The sequence below is a fragment of the Musca autumnalis genome, unplaced genomic scaffold (genome assembly GCF_047663935.1).
Source record: "Musca autumnalis isolate F117 unplaced genomic scaffold, ASM4766393v1 scaffold_1, whole genome shotgun sequence".
NCBI classification, from domain to species: Eukaryota; Metazoa; Arthropoda; class Insecta; order Diptera; family Muscidae; genus Musca; species Musca autumnalis.
In genome coordinates this window covers 323,611,093-323,632,032 of record NW_027411644.1, presented here as the reverse complement: position 1 = coordinate 323,632,032, position 20,940 = coordinate 323,611,093, and the positions used below count along the sequence as shown (strand labels likewise).

At 38.2% G+C, this 20,940-nt stretch overlaps 2 protein-coding genes across 2 annotated transcripts in view; both read left to right on the top strand.

Annotated features, from left to right (window-relative positions):
• The window catches only part of LOC141390088 (ATP synthase subunit beta, mitochondrial-like), a 40,273-nt gene extending 23,547 nt beyond the window's left edge, over nucleotides 1-16,726 (top strand). Inside the window, exon 7 of the mRNA XM_073962588.1 lies at nucleotides 16,523-16,726. Coding sequence (XP_073818689.1) covers nucleotides 16,523-16,540 — 18 coding nt within the window. The 3' untranslated portion in view covers nucleotides 16,541-16,726. The remainder of the gene's footprint in view (nucleotides 1-16,522) is intronic.
• LOC141390076 (SLIT-ROBO Rho GTPase-activating protein 1-like) lies at nucleotides 16,670-20,716 on the top strand. The gene has a single exon (XM_073962534.1). It carries the CDS (start codon nucleotides 16,874-16,876, stop codon nucleotides 20,003-20,005), a length of 3,132 nt encoding a protein of 1,043 aa, XP_073818635.1. The 5' UTR covers nucleotides 16,670-16,873; the 3' UTR covers nucleotides 20,006-20,716.
• The last annotated feature ends 224 nt before the right edge of the window (nucleotides 20,717-20,940 follow it).

Below are 20,940 nucleotides of genomic sequence, written 5' to 3'. Positions count from 1 at the left end.
ACAAATTGTTACTGGATGTTGTTCGTTTACTCTACAGTACAATGCAAAAGAGCTTAGTCGATTGCAAGAAGTTACTGGACTTGTACAAGTTATTGAGAAAACGAACACACCTAGTGCCGAGGCAACTAGCCAAATGTTTGTATGTACTAGTAAATCAGAATTGTGTGTAAACGCCAAGTAAATTCGGTTAAGTGCAAACGGGGTATTATATCATATACCAAATCGTGGGTTCGAGAATCGAATGCCGAACATGAAAAGTCGACTATTCGATTTTCTCTATAACCAAAAGTCGACATCGATTTTTAGACTTTTTGAACAAAATAATCGACTAATCGATTAGTCAAAAGTCAAATTACCTCTCCCTATTTCAGTGTCATTTAGAGAATCTAAAAGTCGGTTTTTGTTTTAAATTAATTTAAATAAAATGCATCCATACTAACAAATTAATATAATAAAAGTGAAAAAAGGACAAAACACGATCATAAAAACAAATTACGAAAAGAAGAAATTAGAATAATTCATGAAGAAAGAAAGGTGCTACAATTTACTGTGTGAAATATCAAGAAAAGAAATATCCACACTACACAACCAACCACATAAAATACATACACATAAAATACAAAAAGAAAGAAATATGTACATAAAGAGATCGCACAAAAGAAACATATAAACGTACGTTCGTCGTCGGTCGTGGTTCTTGCAGGCTAGCTTCCCTATTATAATTAAGTTTGTAACAAAATTAAAATAGCTGAGAAATAAGTTCTTCGTCTAAAAGTATAGATGAAAAGAATTGTTGTTAATTGTGGCAATATTTGTTGTTGTGGAGAGTAATGTGTGTAACTAAACTTCTGTTGAATGTTGATGCTTTCTTTAGAATTGCCAAGAAAAATACAGAAGCAGGCAGCGAACTTGCCGCAAAAAGTAACAAGAAAAGATAGTTAAAAAATATGATTTGTTGAAAATAAGTTGCAAGCAAAAACAACAAACCAACAACAAAACGGCAGTAACAATAGTGTTATCTATACCAACAACAACAGCAGTAGCAGTGAAACAACAAGAATAACAACGACTAACAACAATAATTTGTTGATAGCTTAAACAATTTTAAGCAAAACTCTCATCCCAACGAGGTAAATATAGACAAGCGCCGAACAGCGCTTGAACTGCGCTGCGCCGCGCCTCGAACAACATACAAAGGAAAGGAAGAAAAGAACAAAAAAGATATGAAACCACAACAGACTCCTCCTAAATTCATTGCTTGTTGTTCGTGGTGTGGTAGCTGGCGAAAAAAGTGCAGATATTTTTCAGTACAATATTCAATGATTCCATTTCCAATCTCAAGTGGCTTGGTTGACTTATTTAAATGTAGATGGATGCTGGATGGTGGTGATGATGATGATGTTTGGCCTTTGATTGTGTGTGGGGGATAGTTCGAATGACGACGACGATTGTGATGATGAAGATGTGTGGAATAAACACATGAACGGGGAAATGCCATTTGTTCGTTCATCTGTTCATCTGGTGGATGGATGATGTTGGTGGTGTCGATGGCGGCGTAGTTGTGTAGTAATCAATGTGTAGAATTTCAAAGGAGATGGTGGAGAAACATGTGTTGTTTTGCCTATGTTTGTGTTTACTTTTTCTTTTCTTTTTCGGTTTCATTCCGCGTTCCCCACCTTCAACCCCATCAGCACCCTCTTCTTGCTCTTTATAGCTGTTTTGTATACTCTCGCTCACACATTTTCAAGTATTTATTGCCCATTTATCGAAGGTAAGTGGCTGAAGGTCCACTTCGAGTGGCTGCTACAAACAGCAACAACAACAACGTCAACAGTAATAATAGTACATTTCTATAATCACCTTCATTCCTAATGTGGTGGAATGGGCGGACAGTGGTCTTGCTAAAGTGCCTGCTAATTTCATTCATGGAATCATTCACAGTTATCATAATCGAACAACGATGAACATATGTGCGAAGACTCACTCACTCCTCCCAAGGAATTGTGAATTTGTGTCGGTATACTAAAAACTATGGAACACAAGAAGAAGAGGAAGAAATACATGCATACATAAGTATGTAGTAAATAATATGTATGTATGTTGATATATACCTGCGTGTTCCAAAACGACGTACGTACCATGTCTTGATTATAGACGTCCATCGTCGTCGCTGCTGTGGCCGTCTTCTCGTTCACGTCGTCATTGTACGTACGTACAAACATATGATGCAAAGTAGTAGAGAGGTGGCTGGCTGGTGATGATGAAGATGCTTGAAGAGATGAAATTGGATTTACACAACAATCCAAATGAGAAAAATACCAACAACAACAAAAAACATATGCACGTTTATTTTAATTATTTTAAACAATTTTGTGGTTTGGCGCTTATTTGCCTTGATTCTAACAACAATCCGAGAGTGAGTGTACGTGTGTGTCTGTGGAGTGTTTACCCCATTTATCCAGACGTCATACGACCGCCCTTGGCCAGTCATAACTGTAGCAATAATTTCACAATTACAATAATCAACATTTTCGGTTTTTGTTTTTCATTCATAAAATCCAAATGAAAACCAAAGCACCATTCAATGAAACAATGGCCTGCCTGTCAGCCTGCTTCTATTGAATTAATTCAATACAATCATTTTGTTGTTGTTGTTGTTGTTTTTCTTTTCCTTGTGGTGCAAACACAAGCACAGCATCATTCCTACAACCAGCCATTGCCAGCCGGAGCTTTATCCATTGAAATATGTGGTTCCAAACAATTGTGCAAATTACTGTGACAACAACACCGACTAATACTTGTTCTGGTTGGTGGCAGTCAGTCGGCTGGCTGGCAGTGCACAAACTTTCAGCCGGCAACTGTTTCTATGTATGTGGGCGCGAGATGATATGACGTTTAACGTTCTTTATCAATTGTCACAAATGGGGTATTTAATAATTCATTTAACAAAAAATGTATTTATGAATGTATGTATTTTCCTCTTTTGTTCAGCTATTGATATGTTTATATGGATTGCAAAAAAAAAAAATGTTTTTGGAAAAGGGTTAAGTAAATTGCGTTTTTTTAAACCGATCGTTTAAGGGATTGCTCTATACTGAACACTTAGATATTCAGATATTCGTTCTATGATACTTGGGACTGGTACAGATTAAGGGGTCGATTGTAACAGTGTTTATTATTATGTTTGTATGTTCGTTCTTCCGTTCAATCTGGCTCTGGGCCTGTCTCCAGTTCGAGGAAAGTGGCTGCTTCGATGGGATATAACCACAGATCCACTGGAGTTAGATGAGTAGGTTTGGCGGGGCAGTTGAAAAGGTGTTTTTATCGTGCGGGCCCATGCCGCATACTGGGCAGATGTCCTGCACGGCGCGGTCGTTTTCCGCAATACAAATTTAGTCGACTGTAATATCCCGTGGCAGCTGACGCTCCTCAGCTGTGATAGATAGGGTATGTACTCCGAGGACTTTATTCACACTATATTCGCTTATGGCCTTAGCAACAGCATCTGTGTGAACACTGAATACTGAGCATGAATATCGTTCATGATGTGTCTGAATGTGTCGGGCCTAGCCAGCAGATGGTGATTGGGATGGCTCTCACGGTAACACCCAAGCAAGTACTGCAACGAAAGCATCTCCAAGCAAGTACTGCAACGAAAGCATCTCCTTCTGTAGATGGTCCACTGAAGACTTAGGAGGCACCCTGTTGCTGTTCTCAGGGCGGCATTCTGACAGGTTTGAATCTTTTTCCAATTCGTATCACATAATCCCGGGGACCAAACTGGAGCCGCATAGCTTACCTATCGCGTTATATGTGGTCAACAAGTTTTCTTTATCTGCATTCAAGTGCTGCCGGAGGACCTTGTTCCTACTTTTCAGTTTGTCGCAGATAGCTGTGGCGGGCGCGCACGACTTGAATGAAAGCAGTATCGAAAATGACCCCTAAAATTTTGGGGCAGTTTGTAGTTGGAATTCTGCTACCGTCGACCACGACATTCAATTCTCCTCAAAACTGCGCTGTCCATGTGTCCATATGGTGAACAGAGTGGCTGTAGATTTTGTGGCGGAAATCTGGTAAGATCGGTTAAATAGGAGTTCTGTCTCTCACAGATGTCATCAGGGAAGGTACCTGACGCCAGGATCGTGCAATCATCCACATACGCTACGATCTCGATGCCGAGGTAGAGGAGAGGAGAGGTAGAGGTTAAACAGTTCCGGAGATATCACCCCACCTTGGGGAACTTCCTGTTTCACTCTACGGGGTTTGGACTTCTTGTTCCTGAATTCCAGGTACGACTGGAACGTCATTTCCGCTACCCGAACATCAGAAGGATTGGACAGTTCTCCGAAGCGGTGATTGATGAACTATCTGAAACTCGGTTAATGAGCTTTCCTATGATTGACGAACGTGCAGCGTTCAGAGGTGATGAAATCGGGTGGTCTGCTAATGGAGACAATTACCCTAATTCTGGTAGGAGCTATCAATCTGCTCAGCCAGCGCTGTAGCCCTCTGGTCTTTTCCGAGGGCCGAATGCCACATCTCATGATGCGCATTAAAGTCCCCCAGGACCAGACGATTATGACCTTCCAAAAGCGAGCTAATGTCAGGCTCGTACGTTCAGCAATTCTCAGTAATTCCACACCTGACTGCTACCCCCATACATTCCATGTACGAGAGACAGGCTCAAGCGAGATAGGTCTGTATTGGACAGATTGGTGTAATAGGAAAGCTAATCCCCCACCTCCACTTCGGATGCGATCCTTCATTAACACGTTGTAACCATCATAACGTTGTAAGCTACAGTTGTTGTTGACCTTGTTTTCTTGCATCGCCGCGGCCTTGATGTTCTTCCGACTCATGAAATCTACTATTTCCTCGAACTTACCTCGGAGTCCATTGCAATTAAATTGCAAAAGGATGCATTTTCTGGGAATGGGACAACAATGGCTAGTGTTAAATGCTGCGTGCTGTCGAGGGGACTGCGGGGGAGTTTCGTAATCTGACGACGAGGGAGTTTCGTAATCTGACGTCGACTCACTGAGGACTGTATTCACGCAGCATGCAGCAACATAGCCCCTGTTGTAGTCCCTCACGTTGACAAGTCAAGAGCAACCCCTTAGATGCACCCACTCCTGACATCTATTGCACTCCGAAGGTTGGATATAGGTGAAAATGCGGATGTGACAAACTGAGCACAAATAAATTGGTCCTGGGGTTTCCTCCGTCCCGGTACGTACCAAAAGAATTCGGAGCAGGCATTCCGGGATATGCTGGTCCCAACACAGAAAAACGAAACAAATACAAACACATATACAATGAGGTGGTGGCCGCTGGCTGGAACGCTGATGTTGTGTGGTCAATCCGGTACGACTCTGGCGGTCTGTAATATTCAATAGATTTCCATAGTTATATGGACTATGAAATGCTGCCATCGTCCACCGTTGACAGCGCATTTTTTCTTCCCAATTCAAATTTTTATGGATTTTATGAGTCGAAAAACATCTTGGTTGATGTTCGCCATATAGCGTGCTGAAGAAATATGGAACATTTCTACCGATGAGGTTTCAATCCACCCCAGCTTCAAAAATAGCTTTCGAGTTGCCGATCATCAGCATAGATTCCGCAATCACGATAGAACAATAACAGCACAGCTATTTGCATTTGGGGTGCTGACAAAGAAACCTTGTTGACCTTTTATAAAGCAATAAATAGACCGGCTTGTGATAACCTATGCGGCGTCAGTATGATCTGCATATATTAGCGCTACGCAGTGAAAGAATATTCAAACCAGCCATAATGTCGCCTCATCATGACAGCAGTGGACCAGATTCATGAGGGGACGAACATTTTACCGGTACATCAAAACAACAAGATGCTGTCGATAGAGTACCTGCATGGGTGTTATCGCCGTAAGCATCTCTGCCACGATCTATTGGGCAGACTTCTCCCTCCCAGGCACGTCAGGAAAGTCTTCATGATCCGGAGAGAGAACCTCTAGATCAATGAGCCTATCAGGCGGGCTTAAATAGCATTCATACTTATGATGTTGCGGAGACAGTACAAAGGTACAGTGTGGACCATCCCCATCAATCACAGCAGAAGAACGCCAGCTAACACATATCCTGAATGTGATGGATTGGGACCGCACGACATGCTGCAATTATTAATCTGCCAAGCTTCTGATTCTTTGTGAACGCAACCAGTGCTGGCTGCAGAAATTTTGAATCTGTATACAGAGGAACCAGAACCTGATAACTGTATAAAATATACGGACGAACATATTTGCGTTGCTACAAAAACTACAACACACCAGGTCTTCTTCACACATATTATTTGAGGAATTTATGAGAACAGACCATCGTGAACTGTTAAAAGCCTTTGGATACCGTCAACCATGCAACAGCGTTTGAGGGCATCGAGCAAACAGTGCACTACCGGCCTCGTTTGAAACGTTGTAGATGATGTCCCATAATGAATATGTATACAGAACGGCTACAGTAGTAATGGTGTTCGGCATATTCTGCCGGCTACCTGAGGATCTTAGGGGCTAAAGATGTCCCTGAACCGAAATGGGCGAAGGCACCCAGGTGCCCGGCCCAACACTCGAAATGGTAATATGTTGACAGCTACTGTATACTTTACTCGCAAAAGTTCAAATTGTGTCTATTGTGTCCCGCAGCGGTAAAAACCCCATAAGCACATGCTTTCTACATTGGGCCTATGTAAAATTGTTATGGATTCCCATATGATCGATTCCATACTTTCCACTTTGAGATATTTGTGGCCAATATTTACTTATCTATATTGTGAAATATTCCACATCTAACCCCATAAACATCTCCTCCAAACTATTATTTATTTGCATGAAAAATTGAGGCAATTGAAAATAAAATTAAATAATGAAAAATCAATACGTAGTTGTAAAAATAAACAATTCTAATTATTCATTTCCTAAAATACTACTTGGCCATATGTAAACACCTGTAAATGTAACAATAGAAAATTTACTGAACATTTTTTTTAAATTAATGCCGTGACTCACACAATATTCGACGACTTAAGGTCATGGTAAATGTTACGTAGAAAAAAGAAATTGGGAAATATTGGAAGAAAATCGGAAAATCGTATGATTCATAAGTTTAAGATTTTTTGAGATTTCAATAATTTCGAGTATGACGAACTGATGTCCATTGCCTGTTTTTTCCAACACGATATTTAAATTAGATAATAGTGTATATTATTAGAAACGAAAACAGACAAAAGTGATTGTTTAGTACCCCTATAAATCGAGGCTGAATGTTGAGGTGGGGTTTGTCATTAGCAGTAGTGCCCTACTGCAACCACAAAAATGTACCTCAGATCTCAATAAACATCTTTCTAGAACATACGAACTATTAAGAACCGTTCATAGACATTTCGCATGTTACAGAAAATTGTTTATTGACGCCTTTGCTACTCGTACATTATTGTAGTTGCTTGTTTTCTTGAATATTGAAAGGTTTAGTATCTGTGGACCAGAGAAAACAGGATAAAAATCTCATTTGCTTTGCTATTTTGACCTTTAAGAATCGTTCAATCATAGTTCGTATGTTCTTGAAAGATGTTTATTGAGATCTGAGGTACATTTTTGTAATTGCTTGTTTGCTTCAAATTTGATCGGTTTGATAGCTGTAGACCAAAACCCGAGAAACGATTTTAAAAGAAATTTGACCTTGGCGATTTTTACCGTGCAGATGAAGTTTGATGGATGATATGTGTTCACAACTTTTATTCTTTAAGACAAGAGCTACAAGTTTGTTTTTGAGATAAATTCAAATTCCCTAACGTTTTGGAAGATATAGTCCTGACCAAATGAAAATTTGTACATCAAAGGCTCAGTTTTTGGGAGGCCTATAACCGCGAAAGTTGATGAGATAAGAAAAAACGGCGAGACACGTGTCCTCTCTTTTTTGATCTTCTATCACGCTGCGGTGTCGGAATAGGGTTAATAACTTTCGTGTTGCACAGTGTAATTCAAGCTCTTTCAAATTTGCAAGGCAAAGATCTGATCTTGCAGTTAACTGTAATTATTCCTTCTTCCGTAATTATTCCTTTTTCCATTTCCTTGAAAACCTAGTGTCAAGTCTGGCTAGCCTTATCCCGATAGTATTGTCCTAAGCACAGATTGACCAGATTCCCTTGGAAACATTGCAGCTAGGTTATTTTGGCAAATGTTGTTCATCGTCAATATTTATTTTATTTATTTGCTTAGCAATTGAAGCCATATTTTCTTTCGATGTTGCAATAACCTGGAACCCAACACCAAGATAAGATTGATTTCAAGGTCAATGCAATCTAAAACTTCCGAAGATTTGAGTGTTTTATGGGCCGCTTGGCTATTGACGTAGATAGTCACTAGTCTCCAACTATGTTCCTCTTCATAATAATTATCAGTTCTGCAGCTTTTTTGCAAAGAGTTCGGATTGGAAGACACTACAATGTTTGTTCAACTTATGTTAGAGTCTTATGTTGAGGGTACCGCTATACACGCCTGCTTCTGTTCCAATTTCTATCCTAGAGCCATCTGTATAAATATCTACACCGTCTGGAGGTAATAAATAGGTTGTGGGTAAAGACCTCCCTATGAGGTAATATGTGTACATTTATTGGCTCGAAGCTCATTTGTGGTGGTATATAACTACAGATTTCCTCCGAAATTTATGGTATCTCTATTATATCCGTCTAGTATGATTTACATATGTTAGAGTCTTACGTTGAGGGTATCGCTATAGGCGTTTGTTCCTGTTCCAGAGGTGGGGAGTTGGGTACTGGCCTCCCTATGAGGTATGTGTACATTTATTGACTCGAAGCTCATTTGTTGTACAGATTTCGCCCAAGCAGTCCATATATTAACTATATAATTTTTATACCCTCAGACTTTGGGCTAACGAAATAATGTTAAGACCCAAAGTATGTTTGGAGGAAATCCGTTTTAGAAAATTTGAAGTCGATTTAGCCAAAATTTTGCATTCGCAATATCTTTTCCAAACATATCGAGCCCTTCCCGCGAAAAAGGTGTAAGCGACAAAAAGCTAATTTTACAGGAGACGGTTTTTATTGAATAACTTTTGATATAACCAAAATTGTTTATTCAAATTTGGTATAGTTCTGTTATTAAATCCTATTTACTGAAAAAATAAAAGCATTCTGGAATATCTTCAATATAACGGTAGTTTGTGTCGCTTACATCTTTTTCGCTGTCACGCAATCAGGCTTTTACTTTGAGAAGTGGCGGTTACATCAAAAAAAATTATTTGAAACAAATCATTTTTAGAGTAGTTCTTATCTACAATTTAAAAACAAAGCACACTAATTTTATAGCAAGTATTTATTCGAAGAATTATAAGATTAAAACGTATTTCTTGTAATATAGTTGAATAACGACATGGTATGTAAATGTGCAATTTGATGTAAGCGACAATTCGCTGTCACAAACTAATGTACACAAAAAGCAAAAATGGCGCTTACATCAAAATTGTTTTTGCTCTAATTTCGTAACGGTACATGGCTGAGTTCTAAAAATTTGGGAGATGGTGTGTTGGAATATTCTTCATAGATCTCCGTAAAAAAACGAAAATCGAAAAAATGTCGCTTACATCTTTTTCGCGGGAAGGGCTCGATATATGAAGTTAGAATATTGACCATTTCGGTCCAACCAACAATGTTCACAATAATTGGGCGCACGATAACTCTTAAAGGGACATCCATATTTTGAATATCGTAATATTTTTATCAGACATATCGTTCCACTCCTTAGGATACCTGCCACACAAAATTGCAGTTTACCATGTGTAGCAGCTGGTGTGCACGACAACTTACGAACCGGCTACTGAGTTCTCCAAGTTTACCGAATTTACTTTTGTTAAGGTGTAGTTTAAGATCTGTTCGAGGACCCATTGAAAATTTTTACCGAATCTGCTCCCTTCCGCAGCCTTTTTGAGCCTTAATCCTAATCCATATTTTTGTCCAGGTCCAGAAAGGGTCACAAAGGATTTTGGCTATGCTGCCGTTATTCGATCTGTCCATAGATGAAAGAAAGTTGTCATTATATGGAGGCTACACCAAAACATGTCGACAATTTTTGATGCAGAATATTTCTGGGAACCCCAAATGTCAAATTACAGTTAATCTTAAAAAAATAGATAACAACTTTATAGTGCGTGAAATCGAGTGGTTCCGTTATATGGGGGAGCAGTATCAAAACTTGGATCTAAGTCGAAAATTGTTGGTGCAGAGATATCCGACTGATGCCAAAAACCAAATTACAGACAATTTTGGCAGATAATGTTGAAGCCAATTCGGGCTAGAAATAAAGAAATATACTCAAAATAACTGAAATCGGGTGGTACCGCTATATGGGGGGTATAAGAAAAAGTAGACCCATATTGGTTTTGGTTTCATATTCATGTATTGTCATCCAAATCTGAAAAGTCTGCAAACTTTTAGTTTGATTGGTCAACTGCAACTCTGTTAAAAATGAGTTACTGGATTTGAACTAAACAGACTGACAGACAACAAAGCAAGTTAAAAACAAGTGAGTAAAGGCTATAGTCGGGACGAGGACGACCATGTGATACCCTACACCACTACCCCTGTCCATAAGTTTTCACTGGTAAACATTTCATTTAGGGAATATAATCCGAATACCACCAAACATAATATGACTCTTTCTCTCTGGGACCCCATAAACAAACAAAATTTCGTGGCCATCCGATCAAAATTGTGACCTGCAGCGTTATTGCAAAAAATGGAAGAATTGGGTGCATTACCAACTATTGTGGTGTCTCCCTTGGTTGACCACCTTCGCCAATCTACTTTACACCAATGTAAAGGTAATATTTTCTTCTTCCATTGACAAGCTTTGCCGTTGAAATACTCCTACTAGAAATCGATGAGTTTTTCCCCATTCCGACCCCTAAATATTATCCGACTATTACCAAGATCAATAGACTTCTTCCTCTCGGGGGCCCCCATCTAACTACAAAATTTCGTGACTATCCGATCAAAATTCCAACCTGTAGCGTGGTTACAAAAAATGGAAAAATTGGATATATTACTGACTTTTGCGATATCCTGGTTGTTTACCCACTTACGCAAACATACTTTACATCAATATAAAGGAGATATTTTCTTCTTACATTGACGGGCTTTCCTTTTGGAATACTCCTACCAGAAGCGGAGATATTCGCATAAGAAAAAACGTTGACTTTCGTCCACATGAGCTTTTTGCTTATTCTGACTCCTGAATATTATACGTCTGTCACCAAACTTAATAGGCTTCTTCCTCTGAGGGGCCTCTGCACCAAATCCCAAAAAAATCGTGATGATCCGATCAAAATTGTGACCTGTAGCGAGATTGCAAAAAAATCGGAAAATGGGATGCATTACCGACTATTGTGATATCTCTGTTGTTTGACCACCTACGACAACCTACTTTACATCATCAATCCCACGGCAGCGGGTTCTTACGTACCGGATTGACCCGAAACCAAAAGTGTTTCGGCTAGCGGCTGCCAACCCAGCATTATATGCTGCTACAACAACAACAACTTTACATCATTGTAAATGTGATATTTTCTACTTTCCTTGCCAGGTTTTGCTGATATACCCCTTATAGAAGCTGAGATATTTGCTTTGAAATAAAACGTTGACCTTTTCTCCAAATAAGTTTTTTGCCCATTCCGACCCCTGAATATTATCCGACCATCATAAAAATTAATAGACTTCTTCCTCTGTGGGACCCCCCTTAAACCCAAACATTTCGTGACGATCCGATCAAAAAAGCGAACTGTAGCGTGATTTCGAAAAAAATTGAAAAATGGGATGTATTACCGACTATAGCTATATCTCCGTTATTTGGCCAACTACGCCAACCTACTTTGCATAATTTTAAAGTTGGGATATTCTACTTTCATAGTCAGGCTTTGCTTTTGGAAGCTCACAAACCAAAGCTGTGACACTCGTCATTATAATTAAAATCGCAAAAATGAACATTTGGGTTGTAATAGCGACTATTCCGATATCTTCGTTGTTTGACCACCTATGACAACCTACTATACATCGATGTATAGGTGATTTGATATACACCTTATAGATGCGGAGATATTAGCTTTGAAATATAATGTTGACTTTTTCTCCAAATACGTTTTTTGCCCATTCCGACCCCTGAATATTATCCGACCATCACCAAAATCAATAGGTTTCTTCCCCTCCCTCATAAACACCCTAATTTTGATGACGAACTGATCAAAATTGCGACCTGTAGCGTGATTACATGGTATAGATGGACAGACGGACGGACGGACACACATAGCCATCGACTCAGCTCGTCGAGACATTCATTTTGGTATATGAGGAAAAGTCAAAATTTTTTAGTTTCCATGAAGCCAAGGTTTGCACTATTATAATACGCGAACTATTGTAGTTTACCAGTAACTATGACTATTGCTGGATTAATTTACATGTTTTCGTACAAAGCTCAAAAATTTAGCAAAAAAATTTAATTCACGTGGTAGTTACGACCGCGTAAAGGAAAAAAACATAGGTAAAAACACGTTGAATCTAAACAGGTTTTTTACATTGCTATTCGATTTCTGATTAAACCATTCAAATGACGGACATCTGTCCAAAGTAAAAGTAGGAGAATACAAAATGAAAATTACACTTCTAATGTATCACTTTCCAAAATTTCCACTGAATCCACCTTTTATGGATGCTGACATTTTGAAGCCGGATTTCAGGTGTTTTTTGTATTTTTTATGTAACTGGGACGCGCATTCGGATATTTCGAAAAACCAATTATAGGATTAAAGAACTCGCGATTTCGCATAATCTGATATGTATATTGTGTATGTAGCCCACACAGCAGCAGAGTAATCTACTGCCAAAGTCCGAAATTTAGTGCGATATTTTTTCTAAAAAACCTATTTTTTGGGTACAGTATTTACAATATCGTTTTGAGTGTGCTGGTACCCCGCGATATTTTAGTTTTTCGACCATCCGTATCATATGAATCACAGATCGTAAAAATCCATCTACTAGAACGGCGGAAATGGCTACTGCAAAAATTGAAAAATTTGCGAAAAATGTTTTTGAAAATATCGCGGATTAAATCGCGTTTTCTGTGGATCGTTTCCTTTTCAATGAAGAAACTGACACATCACTCGAGTTTTTGCGAAAAAAGTGGTTTAAAAAATTTAGTGCCATGGGAGCTTTATCCGATTTATCCCAAAAATAGTCTGTGATGCTACATCCACGGTTCTTAATGGATTTTATCGAAATAGGTTTAGATCGATGTATTTATTCACGGTTGATAGTGAAATCGGATGCGCATAAAAAGTGTATGCACTTTGTGCAAATTATAAGCGTTATACCGTTTTTTGCACACTACGCTGCAGGCGATGCTACATCTTAGCCGCCAAAGTAAATCCTGGCAAATGTGTACAAATTAATAGAGAAGAATTCGCTGTATTGGTAAACCGCATGCGCATCAAGTGATTTTGAGGATTTCGCGATTTACACGCATTTCAAAATGAACATTACCTGATACAATTTTATTTCAAGATTATACCCCATTTAAAGGAACCCAACATTTATTTGAAAGATATCCATATCTTCTGCTAGATGTTAGCGTGTTTTCGAGCAGTGATTAGAATAAAAAATGTGATTTTTTGCGTGAAATTTAACTAAAATAGAAGAAAAACTCCGACCTATTTTTCTTACATTTTGTTCAACTAACTCACAAAATAAATTTTAATAAATATTTTCTCTTACAAATATTTTATAAATTTCCTCAATATATTTTTTGTTTTTTGCTATAATATGCAAACCGCTAAACGGATTTGTATAGTTTTGGTTTCATTTGAATCTTCGCGATGTTTAGATTACGTACATATTTTTTATATATTTTTCAGATTCATAAACAGGTTTAATTTTATTAAAACAATTTGCAAACTACCAATTGTTTGGAATCCTTTCCTAATATCCGCGAAAATTTACAACTTTTTACTAAAGTTATGGGACCTCAGTAAACATATAGTATGTAGGGAGCCCCTAATTAAGAGAGTTTCTCAATGTAATGATTAGAGTATTTTAAAGATTTTTTTCTTTTTATCAGAATTGAAACCGCCATAACTTTTGCGCGCAACAACCAAAATTAGTATCTCGAACAGATTTAAGAATGGGATTTTTTTCCCAATCTATGTACCAAAAATCTTTCATGTAGCTTAACAAAAAAAATTTTAATTTTTTTTTTATGGAAAACTAAAAAATTTTGTCTTTTCTTCATATATAAGTATGGGTCTACGACCATTATTTCGATGCGTTACAAACTTTTTGGACAAAACCAACTTATAATACCATCCCCACATAGTGGTGTAGGCTATAAAAAAATCTGGAAAAGTTTTGAACTTTTGTGAGGGAGGTACCCTAAGGAGTGGACCGATATGACCAATATTCGACTTTAAACCAACTTTGGACAAAATATTACGAATGCCAAATTTTGGACTGAATCTATATTTATCGTTCGCTCCGATCAGCCAGACAGACAGACGGACGGACATGGCTAAAAACCATCTAAAACCATTACTTCGAATAGCGTAAAGGTTTAGGATATATAGTTGATGTGTCCTTGACACTATATGTATCATATTTTGTTTTATAATCCTATTATTTTCCTTTTTTATTAACCCCTGAAAAATATTAACTTATTTCCATTAGTCTGCCTAACTCACAATTTTAAAAACGACAACTTAAATACTGTAAATCAAATGACATAATATAATAATAAACAAATACCAAATCAATATTGGTATTTTCGTAGCTCTTATTAAGAGTTATTATTCATTGTGTTATCGGTATACATACCTGCAAAAATGTTAGCTGTTATCAAAAATTACTTATCAAAATGAAAATTAATGACAAGTGCCTATTTAGGATTTGCCATTGGTTTTTATTTTGAATGTGGTGTGTATTTTTAAACAACTTTCGCCAAGTTAAGAAATGAAACTTGAAAACTTTAGTCAATTGAACTTTTTTACATCCACAAAAATATCTTGTCGCAGTATTGAAATAGGTATTTATCAAATATTTAATAACTATAGTTATAAATACAGTTGAACCTCGATTATCCGTAAACCTCTATTATCCGGGAGAGGAAAACTCAGATTTTTTTGTTTATTTTACCCCGACTAACGAAGAAAATCTCTATTGTGGGGGATTATAATTTATTCGACCAAATTTCAATGGACAAAACCATTGCACAAATGAATTATTTTTGAAAAATTTTAAACTTTTAAACTTCACATTAAATTTATAATTGCTCTTATTTATAAGTATTTACAAAAAGCATATTTTTATCAAAATTATAGGAAAAACAGTGTTAGTCCATTATCCTGGAAAATCGATTATACGTGATGCCTCCGGTCCCGACCATTACCGATAATCGGGGTCAGACTGTACTATGTATGTATTTTCTGTGTATTATTCACCCCATTCTTTAATATAGAAGTGAAAAAAAAAACTATTGTCACAACTTATTAAACCGCAAAACTATTACTTTGTCCATTTATAAAATGTATGACAGATGAAGAAGCATTTAAGATAGCTATAGTACATTCCAAGTAAAAGTGTTTCGTTCTGTACACAATGTTAGATATCATAATCCATGGTTTGTTGAGTTTTTGTTCCAACTAATTTGGTAGTAAACATGTAGCAGCGTTAAGCACTTATTTTTTATTGTTATTGGTTATATTTATGCCAGCCTTCACAAATAGTTATCAAAAATGTCGAAGACTACATGAATGTGTCAATGGGCTGGAGTTTATAAACCCTTCTCCATGTCAGGTCGACGGCACACGCCACTGTTTAAATATGAAAACCCCAATTTTATCTTTTTCATAATTAAAATAAATGGAAATTTGTTTCACTTAAAAGAAGCTATAAAACTTTTTATGTGTCCCCCACCTACCCCACCTCCGAATGTACTCCTTGAAATATTTAGTTTTATGTCTTTCACTACACGTCTTCCATTCTAAGTGTTGAGCCTACTACTTATTTGAATAGATAAGTTTCAATAAATCACATTAACAGGAATTACAGAAAGCAAGAGCAACGACTACAACAACAACACACAAACTTCCTCTTCGCCCACCCTATATGTTCCCGGTATATGGGACGTAAATGCAACGACACGATTTTACACCAAACAACCAACCCAACCAACCAGCCATTTAGACAGTCAGACAGACATGCCATTTAAATCAGCAGTGGCTATAAACGACAATGTCCAAACGTAAACACAAACACACGACATCCATCGCCAGCTAACTGAACTCATGAATGCATTTATCCGTCCATCCATTTAATCCAACCACCACCCTTTATTTTACCTCCAAAGAATACAAAATGTAAAACAAAAAAAACTTGACCATATCAAGCGGCAAAAATTTATCTATTTTTCTTTCTTTTTTCTGTTTAATTTCAGAGTTCCAACCTCCAATAAGAATAGCAGCAGCTGCAACAACAACGACGAGAACAAGCCACCACAAGAATGAAAAAATAAAAACAAAACTAAAAAAGAAGAAAAGCAAGCATTAAGAATCAGCAGACCAGACGGTCGTTCTTAATCAACGAACAACCAACAATCGCAACAGCAGCAGCGAAAGGCAATCAACGCCAATACGAAAAACAGGAGCGCGTTTAGTGTTGTAACTGAAACTTACAAGAAATTAAACGAACAACAAAGAAAAACAGAAAACGAAGCATTTAAACAAAGCAAAGTGTAAAAAAGAACCCACGAAAGATCAACCTAACAACATCGGCAACAGCAACAAAAATGGACGAAAACGAACAAGAATTAAAAAGTCCCATGAAACGAGTTGGATCCACCCGCAAGGTGTTTCTATTCAATAACATACGACAGCAATTGAACGAACATTTACGATGCCTAGATGGTCGTGTCGAATCCCAAGTATCCCTAATACAAGAGCTGCAGGATCTCTTTCGACGAAGGGGTGAATTGGAATTGGAATACAGTAAAAATTTAGATAAGCTAGTGCGTAGCCTGCAGGTCCGACACAAGGAACAGAAACAGAAACGTGAACAGTGGCATATATTTTCGGCATTTGCCTCATGGTCACATCTACTGGAACAGACCCAGTCTCTAAGCAAAGATCATGCTACACTGTCCGAATTGTATTCGGTAAATATTGTCTCATCGCTACAGACCACCATAGAAGATGTCCAAAGGATATATAAGAAATGTCGTTCCATTGGCTATGACATCCACGAAGAAATCTTACGGGTATTGGAGGAGCTATATGCCACGATGAAAACCTATCAAAAATATGAGGCCGAATGGAAGGCGGCCGAGGTCAAACTAATGACAGCCGAAGCCCAACAACAGAAATTGGAACAGACCATACAGAAGGAAAAGCTGCGCAGCAGTAAAAAATACCGCATGATCGAAAAGGAAATACTCAAACGTCAAACTAAATACTCAGATGCTCGCATGAAGGCGTTAAAAGCCAAAAACGAATATCAACTGTGTTTGGAATCGTCGAATACCACCATACACAAATATTTCATCGATGATCTGAGCGATCTAATCGACTGCATGGACCTAGGTTTCAGTTCCATGATATCGCGTTGCCTGGTCATGCATGTGACCGCCGATCAGGGACGTGCTCGTGCCATTTTGAGCCAGGCCGATAATCTAGCTCATGTAATACACTTAATCGATAGCCAGCAGGACAAACAGAAATTCATGGAACAGTATCACGCAGCGTTTATGATACCCAAACGTTTCGAATTCCAAGGACAATTCAGCAATGATCTGCTGGAGCAAAGTGTCCAGAAGGAGTTGTATGTTGATATGGAGACCCGTTTGCAAGTGATTGGCCAAAGGTTGAATTCGTTGCGCACGGAGTCTGAGGAGATATGGAAGACCTTGGAAATGGCCGAGGTCAAGTTGCTGGAGCATTTTAACAGCAAGGACTGTGATGTTAGCCCTGCCTTTGTGGAGCATAATAAAAGCCTTTTGCAAAAGGGCGGTGCCTCAATGGCTTTTAATCCCAAACTGAAGGCTGAGAAAGAGGAAGTCGAAGACTTCTATATAAATAAGATACGTGAATATATTCGAGGTACATCGCGCATAGCGCGTCTAGATGCTAAAGCCAAGTATCTGAGGGAGATGTTGATAACGGACAATAATGCCGCTTTCACCAGAGAAATCCTAGATCATCCCATTAACAGCAAGCGCAAGAGGATAGGTCGCAAAAATCAATCGGGAAGGCCAAAATTGTTCGGCGGGTCGCTGGAGGAGTACTTGGAGAATACGGGAGAGGAAATACCATTAATTTTAAGAAGTTGTATACGTGTCATAAACTTGTATGGTCTGCATCATCAGGGCATATTCCGTGTGTCGGGTTCTCAGGTGGAGATTACAAATTTCAGGGAAGCTTTTGAACGTGGTGAAGATCCTCTGGCCGATACCACAGATGCTTCGGATATTAATTCAGTGGCTGGTGTTTTAAAACTCTATCTGAGAGAACTGAGAGTGCCCCTCTTTCCGAAATTCTACTTCGAAAGTTTCATTTCCATTGCCGAAATGCAAACCAAAGCCGAAATGGTGAAAGGCATACGACAGTTCTTGCAAAATCTGCCCAACTCTGTGGTCATTGTCATACGTTATCTGTTCTCCTTTCTCAATCACCTGTCCGAGTATGCCGATGAGAATATGATGGATGCATATAATTTGGCCATTTGCTTTGGACCCACCCTTATGCCAGCTCCCGAGGACAAAGACCAGGTGCAGTATCAGAATCAAGTAAACGAACTAATCAAAAATATGATTATCTACCACGAGGAACTGTTCCCCAAGGAATTGGGTGGCTGTGAATATGAGAAGTACATTTCACCCCATACCCTCGATATGGATGTGGGTGATTCACCCTCCGAAGTGCTTACCGAAGATCCAGAATCGGATGCCTATCCCTCCGAAGATGAGTCTGAAGTTCTAGAAGCTGTGGCTCAGTTCGATTTCAATGCTCGCTCCAGCCGGGAGCTGTCGCTGACAAAAGGTGATTGTATCATTTTGCGCAAACAGGTTTCAAACGACTGGTGGCAGGGTACGGTGAATGGCAAAGAGGGCCTAGTGCCCGACAAATACATATCGCTCAAGCTCAAAGATGAAGTACGTCTACCCGCACAAAATTCACAATCTATGGAACATTTGTACTTAGAGAATTCATGCTCTTCATCAACTTCAATGTTAGTAGACAATAAAGATATCGCAAAGTATGTTGTCAATGATGTTTATTTTAACAATGCCGGTGGTGGTGGTCTTGGTGGTAACTCAGTCTATAATAACACCTCTGCTGCCGCAGCAGCATCTACTGCTTCTGCCCCGGCTTCGATCAGTATGCTGGGTAGCAGCAGTAGTTGCCTGGGTCTGGGTTTGGCCCCCCATAACAATGGCAACGGTACAGCAGCGGCGGGTGCTATTTATGCTGTGCCACATCAACGCAAAACCAGTACTGGCAGTGGCAATGGATCGCTTGGAGGTGCTAGTACTAGTGGTGGTGGTGGTATTGGCTTTGGCTCATCATCCAATGCTTCTGGCGATTCCTCATCCTATTCGTGTACAGATGGCAATGCCTATGCTGTTACCAGTGAAGTTCATTTATTCAAACATTTCGCCTCCTCCCCCTCACCCCATTCTAATGCCACAAATACTAATACATCTTCTACTATTACTCCCACGGCTATTTCTTCTACACCTCCCCCCATACCAACAACTGGTCCTAATTTTACATCAACGCCCCCACCAATTAACCACTCATCACTAATGAAACTCTTGAAGAATCACAGTAAACAATATCACGATGAACCGCATTCCTTTGAGAATGCCATCGAATTTCAAAACGCTTACGATGAACAGGTGGAAAAATTCGAAACGACTGTATAAAAGATAAGTAATGCGCAAGAGCGCCAGCGCACACACAGGCTAAATACGCACACATACACACAAACAACCAACACTTAAAAATGCACACACATAACACTGTGAGAATTGTGAGTAGCCCCCGAAACAAAAACAGAAAAAGAAAATATGTGAAAAGTCAGACAGACGCACAAACTAATACTCAGTCACAAGAAACCAATTAGAAATGTCAAGAAAAAGATTGTCAAGAGGAATTGGCTCAAAAATCCTATATGAATAAGTATAGCTAGCCACAAGTCAGGTTAACTCAAAAAAGTAAGGATCTCAAAAAGCCCGAAACCCTTTTGGTTTTTTGTTTGTTTCCTGGATAGAATGAATGTTATTGTGATGCTGTGTTCGTTCGTTCGGTTCTTTTAGTATTGAATGCTCTCTACAGGAAATGAGTGGAATTAAAGCTAAATTTTGTTTTAAAAACACTTCTTAGCTACGATTCGAAAATCTGAAATCTCAAAATTATTGTAGATAGTTTATTTTTTGTAGTAGTACTAGTTGTAGAGCGAGTCATCTTTATATTGTGTTTTTAATAATAATAAAAAACATACATTTTTTAACAGTTAACATGGAACAAACGATTCTGAATTGTGTCCCAGTAAATACAATTATTATAAGTATCGAATAAATTATGTATGTATAAATTATAATAAAAATTCAAAAATTTAAATATGTTTAAAAAAATCATAAGCTTTTTTTTAATTTGACGATAATTTTGTTGGCAATTTGAAATTGTTGCAAATGTTTTCTTTTTTTCGAAATTGTTAACAAAAATGAGAAACAAATTATGAGGAAATTATGTATAATTTATTGGTTATTTTTTGTGATTTACAACGAATTCTCTATACAACAATACGATATTTATTTTAAATAAGTTTTCAAAATTATTAAAATATTTTTTTATGTGT

Excerpts from the sequence above, each read along its gene's own strand:
- LOC141390076 (XM_073962534.1), top strand. The coding sequence starts at position 16,874 with ATGGACGAAAACGAACAAGAATTAAAAAGTCCCATGAAACGAGTTGGA.